Here is a 10,346-nt window from a genome sequence, read left to right as displayed (position 1 = left end):
AGATTGAGACAGAGGAAAACAAATTGGGAAGGGAAACGGCTGCCTATTGCCCAGATTTTTCAGGTGCTGGGAGGAGGTGGAGGTTGGATGCAGGCTCTGTTTTGAGGCCTGGGAGCTGTGTCTCCATTTGAGCAGCTGTGTTAGTGCTCAGCCTGGGGTGAGGGTGGGTTTTTGGGGTGTTTCCACCCCGAGCAGGGCCGGCATCGCAGGTTTGGCGAGCAGCATCCTACAGAAGCACAAGCCCCACCACTGCAATGACCATGAGAAGCCCGGCCAGGATGCAGATGCTGATGAAGACGATGTCGCTGGTGTCCTGGCTCTTAATTTCGTGGGTGTCCATCGCTCCCCCATCCTGCTGTTTGGCATCTACCAGGTTTTCTGCCTGGCTGAGCCTGGATGGGTCAGGGCCGGCGATGAGGGTCACCGAGGCTTCCTTCCTCTTCGGCTCACACTGCACCTCGTACTGGTGGACGTCCTCCTGGTCGCCCACCGAAAAATCGATGTAGAGGGTGCTGACGATGACGGACGTGTTGTTGCGTTTCTGCAAGACAAGGGTCGTGGCTCGTCAGGGCTTTGTGCAGCTTGTTTTCACAGGGGTTTGGAGGGCAGTTGGCCACGAATCAGACCAGCATCTACTGGGAAGATGGGAGAGGGACTGGGAACTCCTCTCTGCAGCCGGTACAACCGGCATGGGGCTAACCATCCACTCAGCCTGCTTTAAAGGAAGGTTTGCCGACCGCTTACCTGGGATTTGGTGCCGCAGGTGTCAAACCTGGTGTGTATTTTAAAGTTCCCACCAACCACCTGGGCTGCGCAGGAGGGGGTCCCCAAATAAATCCTATTCCTCTCCAGCTGGGCCAGAGACTGCACAGGGATCTGGATGTGGAATTCCGTCCGGGTGCAGCTGACGTTCATGGGCACAACTGTCGGGACAGAGAACGAGGTACAAGCGAAGAGCTGTTGGGAGGGGATTTCCCCAGGCTGCAGCGACTGCAGCAGCTCAGTGCAGAGCCACAGCCGTTTTCAAAGCTTGCTGTCCCCATCACACACGAAGCAGGCGACCGACAGCACCAGGACTAGCGGGGACATCAGCCTCATGACTTTGCCGTGCATCTCGCAGTACCTGGCTTTGCTGCCACAGCACTCACGTGACGCGACGAGTTTTCAGGGAAAAAGGAGCTACACGCGAAATGCAGAAAGCATTCTTTTATATATCAACATTTTAGCCCTGTCCTGTGCCCAGGTCAGGCACGGTTGGCTCTGCCCTGCTTTCTGCCCCGGGGAGAGACACCACCACCAACCCTCTCAAGCCTCGTCCTCCTTCCCAGCTCTCCAAGTGACACCCAAGTGCCATTACAGGCAACATCGTCACGCTGTCACTGCCATAAGCAAGGAAGGATTTACCCTGTGAGAGCAGCCCATCATTGCAAAGCCAGCGAAACGTTTGAGTTGCTGCCCAAGATTAGACCACAAGAGCTTTGCTGATGGCTTGCCATGGGGACGGAGCTCCCCTGCAGGCTACGACACCCCTGCAAGAGGCACCTTTACAGCGATGAAATGGAGGAGACGCATCTCAGGGGGACCCCCACGCCTGCCTGCCCCGGAGTGGTGCGGCTGCGCGGCTGCCACATGGTCCCTGGGGAAGGGTGAGCAGGGTCCCCGGCCCCAGGGCGTCCTCCTGGGGATGGCCCAGCCCAGGTCCTGTCCCAAGCATCATCAGCCTTCCACCAGCCCCAGAACGTTATTTTTGATGGGGAGCTGGCGAACAGTGCACAGCGGAGCTGCTGTTGAGCTGCCCATGATGCCGAGAAGAGGAGCGAGGCCATGGGGAACCCAGCTCCTCTCCATCACTCTCCTTCCGGCACCGTATTTGGCCCCTCTGGATGCAGAAAGCATCCATGCAGGGAAAGAAGCAGGGAGGAAAAATGCCTCCCTCTTTAAAGTTAATCCTCTTTCAGCTTGACCCAACCACTTGGGCAGTATGAATTATTGAATTATTCCAGCTCCCTCTGAATCTTGGCCTTATGAAACTGGTAAGATGCAATAAAATCAATATGAAAAAATAGTGTCACTTTGCTCCACTTAGTGCATTATAAAACCATTAGAAGATTTACCAAATAACTAAAGTGCATTAGATCAAGAGGAGGAGGAGGAGAAAATGGATCCTCTCTCCCGGCGTGAAGGCTTTCGTTCAAATGGCCATAAATCACACAGGCCCAGCCCAAGTCACGCCCTTTCTTGGACTTGAAAGGAATATATCTGCATGGCTGAAGAGCTGTGGATGTGGATGTGGATGTGGATGGAGGCTGAGGTGCCCCTTTGCCATCGAGGGCTCCCGAGGAAGCCGGCAGCAGGGAGAGGCCGGTGCCTCCCGGCGAGAGCAGCTGCTCTCCTGGCAGAGCGCTGGCGCTTGGATGTGCCACGCAGGCTGCTAATTGCAAGCAGATGCCCGAATCGCCGGGAAAACATAGCAGGCAGCCCTAGCTTTACAGAGGGAGGCTCGGTTTCGTGTCCAAGCTTTTGTCCTCCCCCAACACACATCTGGCAGCCTGTACCGGGGATTGCAGGAGCCTCGGGCAGCTGGGAGAAGTCACGTCCCTCTCCAGGATGGGGTTTCCCCCTGCTTTTCAGCTAGCACCCCATCTATCTGCAAGGTCCTCTGTCGGGAATGGGGTTTCTCCATGACCAGAGACAGTGAGGCCAAGATTTCTCTCCCTGCACACTGCTGTAGAACAGTAAGAAAAAAGCAGGACAAGGGCAGGGACAGACCTGCTGTGCACACTAAAGCCCTACTAGATGTCCGGTACAACCTCCCTCCCTCCAGAGGCTGCAGAGGCTCAGGACAAAACTCCATCCCATCTCTTACCCCTAGAGCCACATCCCCCCAGATCCCTTCTGCTAGACTGGAAACGAAGAACTATTTTGCTGCTGAGGGATACAAGCTCGTAGACCCAGGGCCAGCCACCCCCAGCTCCCGTGCCGCTGGTCCAGCAGCCCTGCTCTGGCTCCAGCCCGCCGGCGAGGCTGCCCCTGTCTGAATCATCCCTGACACACAGGTCAGCTCGGATGTAATTATCTTGAAATACAACGAATGCCGTAAATTCGCTGGCTTTTGAGGTGCAAAGGTTGGCAAATATATGAGGAATGTTACACGCCGCTCCTCCCGCCAGCTGCGGATGCACCGGCTGGGACACGGGGCACGCTGGCGGCAGGGAGGTGCCAGGCAGGGCTGGCCAGGCGGGTTTGGGAGCACCATGCCCCGGGGCTCCTGCCCCTCCGGTGCTGCTGCCAGTGGAGGAGAGGACACGGTTTATGTTTGCCTGCTCAGCTGTGTGCCGGTGGGGCCGGAGGATCCTGGGGAGCAGGGAACAGGTTGTGATGCTTGAGCTGGTCACCTCCTCTGGGGTTTTGGTCCCCTAAAACCCCCCCCGGGTTTTCTCTCCTTCACACCCTGAGAGAGGAGCAGGAGCATGGCAGCAGCAGAGATGCGGGGAAGAGAAGCTGGAAAGCATCCCCTGAATACTAAACGCAACGTGGAGAACGTGCGTCTCGCACTCTGTGAGAGCTGGAGCTTATCCGCTGCATCTTCTCCACCCCACCCCTAAAGAGCCACGTGCTCTGCTCCTGCAGAAGGGTATCTTCACCCCACGGTCCTTCTGGAAATTACACGGTCTCGGGCATGTCCCGATGGAAATAAAGCATTGTGGAGCACCCAAGTGAGACCTTACCTCCCACGTAGGTGACAGAGAAGCCCCTCTTGGCTGTGTTGCGGTCAGTGTGGAGGACCAGCAGCAGCTGGTTGCGGCGGGAGGTGACCGGCGCTGGGCTCTCCCACCCACACCACTGCCCCAGCAGGGACCCGTTCTCGGCGCCGCCGTCAAAGGCAGCCAGGTGGTCGTAGTCGCAGCCACCCGTCAGGCTGCTCCGGCCCTCCAGCTCCATGTCCAAGAAGAAGACCTTGACCCGGTAACCTGGGGGCAGCTGGATGCTCCACTGGCACTTGAGGTTGTTGGGGTAGAAGTTGGGGTACCGAGGGCTGGAGAAATTCCCTTTGATGGCAGTGAACACCTCCTGGCACTCGCCTGCTCAGGGAAAAAGGGGAAAGGAAAAAATGAAAGCAAACCTGAAGCCCCCTGGGTGTGGATGAGCTGGCGGCTGAGCGATCACTTGTTTTATTATTAAAGATGCTCTGCCCGCCACCTCACTGCTCCCCATCCTTGCGTTTGGCTGATGGACACCCATCAGTTTTGGGGGATGGCAACGCCCAAGGTGGCCAAAGTCCTACAAGAGCAGATGGGGAAAACCCATATCCCCAGGGAATGGGATGAGCAAGGGAGAAGGGCGGCTCTTGCCCAAGAGAAAGACAACCCAGGGCCTGGGATAGCCACAACAATGCCATTTACATTGTGTGGTGGTTTACACTTCGCACCATCATCTCATGAGCTCTCCCCAAAGGGCTCCCCTCCACTACCATCTCCTCTTGCTGCCGCGGGAGGGAGAGCATCACCACCACCACCCCAGAACCCGTCTCCATGTCTTTCCCCCTGCCCCACCACCCCGAGACCCCCGCACCCGAGTAGAAATGGGCCTTGAAGCCCCTGCCCCCGATGTTGAAGTCCGACTTGAAGAGGACGAGGAGGTGTGGGGCAGAGGAGACGGTGCGGGGCGGGTGGGTGCTGCCGCAGTAGCGTCCCAGGCAGGGAGCGGCCGTGGTGGGGCCATCGAAAAGGGCCACGTAGTCAAAGCCACAGCCCTGGCCCCCTTCCACCTGGAAGTCGGTGAACACCAGGGTGAGGGGGCCGTCGCCGCCGGCCCCCCTGATGCTCCAGCGGCACTCGGCGTCGTTGGGGTAGCTCTCGGGGTAGCGGGGGCTGGTGATCTCCCCGGAGAGCCCCGTCAGCTGCCCACCGCAGGCATCTACGGGGAGGCATGGATGATGAGGATGGTGGGGGAGGACAGACAGCCTGATGCTCTGCCACGCCATCCCTCCCCATACCTTTCTGGTAGGCAGCGGCGAAGCCGTGTTTGGCCACGTGGCGGTCGGAGCGGAAGACGACGGCCATGACGTGCCAGGCGGAGGAGAAGGGTGGCGGGAGGCTGCGGCCACAGAAGGTGCCCAGGAGGTTGCCCCGGTCCTGGGCAGCCCCATTGTAGACCTGGAGGTAGTCGTAGGCGCAGGCAGCATGATACTCCAGCTCAAAGTGGCTGAAGGAGAGCAGGATGGAGGAGCCCTCGGCCACCACGATCAGCCACGTGCACTCCGTCTCGTAGGGGTACGGCCCCGGGAAGTTGGGGCTGGAGAAATTGCCAGAGGGTGCTGAGAGCACCCCCCCGCATTTGATGCCTGGGAGACACAGAGGTGGATGCGATGTCCCCTTTCCTTTCAGGGAAGCCTAAAAGGATGGAGACGGGGTGCACAACACCAGCTCCATCCCACCACCAGCACTACCGAAACACCAGTGCCCTGCAGACCCCCACTGGGCTCGGCCACCCCCTTCTCCCCAGAGGACACGTGTCCCCTCCATCACCTTTCATCCCTCCACGTAACCCCCTTCTGCCCCTGCTGTCCCCGCGCTGCCCTGTGGCGTGGCAGCAGCAGGGCTCGGCCGTGCCCGTGAGCTTGTCCCGCCGGTGACGGCACGGCGTCCCCATCCATTTCTTGCTGGGAAAAAGAAAGTAGGGAATGAGTTCTAGTCATCCAGTGGTTCCAGCCTCGCCGGTGCCCTGGCTGCCCAGCCCTTCAGCTTTGTGCCTCCTGCTGCTGATGCTCCCTCCACATAACGGTAGTATCAGTGAATGCAAGCTGGGAGAAATAGGGGTGAAGGGCTGGATGCACTTAACAATGAGTTAGGCATGTAGGGATCGATTTTCTAATGAAATCTTTATCTTGAGACATGGTTATTATAAAATAAGGCGGAGAGGGGGGGCGGCTGCCACCTGCCCCTGGGTCTGATTAGGGTTGGGGTGAAGAGGCTGATACAGCGGGCACATACATCATGTCTGGGAGGGATGCAGACCCTGTGTAGCCCCCGGGAGACACATGCAGGTTCCCAAGCAAGGCTGGGCGCTCGCTGCCATCAATCTGGGCCAAGTATATCGCAAATCAATAGTCAGCCAGCGCGCGTTGCTTTTCATCACGCTCGCTGGTGTGGTGACCTCCCGACGAGGGGGGGTCCTGCGGATGTGTGTGATGCAGCACCACGGCATACGGGTAAGGGGGGGTGTGTACGTGTGTGTGTGTTGGCACAAGCAGCAAAGCTGGCCAGATCGAAAATCGCCTTGCTAATTACTGGGGATAGGCAATAAAGTAATATGGGGCTGGTACTAAAGGAATAATGTTATTGAAATAAATATCCTGGAGGGGAGCCCGAGGGAGGGGCAAGTAACCGTGGGGCAGGGAGACTGATGGATTAAGGGCTGGATGCCTCGGGGTGCTCTGGGAAGCGCAGGTGGGTGCAGGCAGGGGGATCAGCAGGCAGCACCAGGCAGCAGGGTGGCCGCTTGCCCCTCAGGAGCACCCACCCCGGGGCCGGGATGGGTTTTGATTTCTGGCGCGGCCCTTTTGTGAGAAAGGCCCTGCCGTTTTTGGGGAGGGGTACTGCTCGTTAGCCGAGTTACTGGCCCACCCTGCCCCCCAAATTACTGTGTTGTCTGCTAACCCTGCCCTGTGTCCCGCGGGGTGTTTTATCCAGGTAAGGTGAGGAGTTTATTACATGCACAGCAACATACACATGCATACATACATCCACATATATATGTACGTGTGTGTGTATATTTATATAGGCATGTGCAACTCCAGAAGTGAACAAAGGCTTCAGCAAAGCACCTGGACACCACAACAGGACAACCCCTACCTGCAATCTTCAGTAAAATAAGCATGAAGCAGAAACTCAAGTGCGTGGCCGTGTCCTGCGCTCGCTGCCGCACACGGCGACTGCAGCTCCCAGCTCCTTTCCCCATGCCGAGCCGGGGGGCCCTGGGCCCGAGTGAGCCACTCTCCTTGCATGGGCTGACAGCTGGGACCCACTCGCACCCCAGAGCCACCGCAGCACCCGCAAACAGCCCTCTCCTCCCCGGGGACCACAGATGCCCATCGGCCCCGGGGTCCCCACTGGGAGCTGGGACCAGGCTCTTACCTCTGCTGGGAGCATCCCCGAGAGCCCCGCACAGCACGGCCAGCGCTGCCAGGCAGCCCGCCCCTGTGCACCCCATCCTCCAGCAGGCAAATCGTCCCTCACCGGCACCCGAGCATCCTTTTGAAGCAGTCTATCTGTGAGGAAAAAAATAAATAAAGAGAGAAATAAATAAAAAGCGGGAGGACTGTAGAATTAATAGCAGAATGAATAATTCATCGCTTGTTTGAATTAAGAGCGGCAAGGTAACTTGATCTATTTCTCCCTTCCTTCACTCAGTTTTAATGATCTGGATCAAATGTCCCAAGGATTTACACTATACCAGATACCTTGTCAATACACTATATTTAGAAGAGATATTAATGTTTCAGATATGGTGTATAACGGCAGTAAGTCTGGAATGACAATATGCCCTTAAGGGGCTATGAAAATAATTTAGTTCACCAGGCAAGCCAGCGAACCAAAATGGGAATTTCAGACTTACCACGGAAAAGCACCTCAGGAATTAACGTGATTTATACTGCGGCACCCACTGCACAAAGCCAACCGGTGGTAAAGGCTAGAGAAACAGGGAACGGGGTTTAAACGCAGCCGCGTCTCCACGTCGGCTGCCAGGTCAGCATCCCTGCAGCGAGTGCCCAGGCTCAGCAGGATGCTCAGCCCGGGAAAGTGGCAGTCGCGAGCACTAAAGATAGCAAATCCCACCTCCCCCGAGGAAGATTAGAGATGAATTGTGACTCACAGGCAAAAAACATCGATTATTATAGAACCTGCTAAGGCCTTGGAGAATTACCATGTTCTTCCATACCAGCTCACGCTCCTTCTCACCCAGGCTCTTGGATGCACTTGGCTGAAGGTAATCAAGCCTCGGCGTTCGGTGGCAAAGATGTGCTCCTTGTGCTGTGCCACATTAGCTGGAGAAACCCCAAACCCAGCAGCGTTTCGGTTCCTTCCCTCCCGCCCAGGAGAGAAACGACTTTCCTGCTGCCATGACCCACACCCAGATGAATGCCAGGAAACAAAAACCCACGAGGGCCTCCCAGCATGAGGGACCTGTGCTAAAAAAGTCACCTTCAAAGCAGCAGGGAAAAAAGCAGTGTGTATCTGTAAATCTCAGGCGGGGAGACAAGTTGCATTTATTAATTAAGCAATGAGGATCGATGCCTGAGACATTTCCTGTGGATTAATGATGGGCTGGGAGGAGCTGATGGCCCGAGGTGCAGCTAAGGACCATTAACGCCAACTGGTCATTAATCCCCAGGAAATGCTCCATGCCAAGGTCGTTAAGTGCCTGCATATATTTATGGGTAATAATAACAACAATAATATTTGTACAGGCTCTCACCCCAGCGCCCGGCCTCGCTGGAGCCATGCCGAGGGCTGGTGGGAGCATTGGGGCATCCCAGCCAGGAGTCCTCCGTCCTGAGCCCAGCTGAGGCGGGGGACATCGGGGTGTCTGTCCTGGGGTGTTGGGCACTGCGTCACCCCACGAGCACCAGGGGTAAGTGCACGTTCGAACGAGGAGATGCAAGGCAGCCCTCCCTGTCCTGGGGCGCAGCGCAAAGCTCCTGCTGTGGTGCAGGCTCTGGTAGATGCCTGTGACGCTGGCACATCTACCGACCTCTCAGGGACACTGCAGAGCTTAATTAGCTGCTTCCTTAACGGGCTTGGAAAGGAGTCTGTCCCTGCGCCTTGTACAACACATGCAGGGCCAGCACCCACAGCAAAGAGGCAGGAGAAGTCTGGCACCACAGCCCGTGGTGCAGGGAAATACCCTCCTGGGTATTTCCATACCCCAGCCCCGGCTCAGCCAGGAGGATTGCTCAGCCCTCCCCGCCACGATCCCCCGGGCTCGGGGACAACGTGCTCCCCGACTTCTCCATCGCTGCACGACGGAGCAACACGTTCATCCTCGCCGCATCCGTCTCCGGCAACACCCACCGTCCTCCAGCTCTTCCACCACCAGTCTCAGCGCCGAGGCACACCCCAGCACGGAGCCCGTGTCTGGGACACCGGTACCTACGCGGCCGCTCTTCTCCATCCCTGCAGCTGCGCTCCGCAGTCCCGCTTCGTGCTGTGCATCAGCGATACCCCCGGGAGACAGGGGGCCGGGGCTGTGCAGCACAGCAGCTGTGCCCCCCTCCCGGGAGACGCATCCATCAACCGCCAGCACGTTCACCCTCTCCTGACCCGGGGATGGCCATTCCCCGGCTGGGCCCGAGACCAGGCGACACGGCTTGTCAGCCGGCAGAGCCGGGCGGGAGGGCGGAGGGAGGACGAGATGCGGAAGGGAGCGGGCAGAGGAGCCAGGCAGGTCCTTCCGCACAGAGGTCTGGCCGGAGGTGCTCTGGATCAGCCCAGGGTGCTCTGGCTCCAGCCACAGACACGGTGGGTAATTTCGAGGTGTGCCGTATCGGGGCTGCCTCTATTCCTCTGTGGGCAAATTTATAAATCATGAGTCAAAAAGGCATTTGATTCATTTAAATAGAAAGGATGTGATCAGGACTGTGAGACTTCAGAGAAGATCAAAGGTTTAAATACAGTCCCCAGGAGAAACGGGAATTATTTAGGCATGAAATAATGAGATGAAATTAAGAAGGTATTTAGGCTGCACATGAGGAAGAAGAAAGGAAGCAAAGCGAAGCCCCTCTCCCCGGCTCAGCGCTGCACGGGCGGCAGGGGCTTCCTGGGGACAGCCAGAGCACCGGAGCACCCTGCCAGCACCCCCTGCCCCAGCAGGAGAGGCCGGGTGCGAGCCCCTGCCCAGGCCTGGCAGCAGCCACCCACCCCTGCAGGGAGCTCACGCACCTCCAGCTCCACCGATCCCCCGATAACCGGCAGCATCGCCACCATTTCCCTATGAAACTGCCACCGCGGGGTTGTTCCCGGGCCTCCAGCGGGAAGGAAATCTCTCATCTTCCCTCAGTAGGGAAAATCCTGCCCAAGAGCCTTTCCATCCCACGTCGCTGCCTTTGCTGGCGCACCACGCAAGTCTCTGAAAGGGGCTGTCCCCACAGGGGACGGGTTGGGAAGAGGGGACTTGTGTGAGAGCCAGCCTGAGAAATGACAAAAGGCGGGAGGGGAAAGGGAGAGAAGGGCAGAAAATAAGAGAACAAAGTGCCCACGGGCGGTTTAAAGGCCCCTTCGAGTTCGTACTTCCAAGGACATCGTCTCCCCCACGGAGAATGTCTCCTGAAGACCCCCATCCCCTCC

General features: G+C 57.7%; 1 protein-coding gene across 1 annotated transcript; it reads right to left on the bottom strand.

The window, feature by feature from the left end:
• Nucleotides 1-226: 226 nt before the first annotated feature.
• CDCP2 (CUB domain containing protein 2) lies at nt 227-7,212 on the bottom strand. Its single transcript, XM_072868647.1, has 6 exons — nt 7,137-7,212; nt 4,997-5,344; nt 4,573-4,917; nt 3,729-4,082; nt 745-923; nt 227-541 (listed from the first exon to the last, which is right to left on the bottom strand). The coding sequence occupies exons 1-6, from the start codon at nt 7,210-7,212 to the stop codon at nt 227-229; spliced, it is 1,617 nt and encodes a 538-aa protein (XP_072724748.1).
• Between the last annotated feature and the right edge of the window lie 3,134 nt (nt 7,213-10,346).

This window comes from Ciconia boyciana, chromosome 7 (genome assembly GCF_034638445.1).
Source record: "Ciconia boyciana chromosome 7, ASM3463844v1, whole genome shotgun sequence".
In the NCBI taxonomy this organism is placed as follows: domain Eukaryota; kingdom Metazoa; phylum Chordata; class Aves; order Ciconiiformes; family Ciconiidae; genus Ciconia; species Ciconia boyciana.
This window is presented reverse-complemented; position numbering and strand designations above follow the sequence as displayed.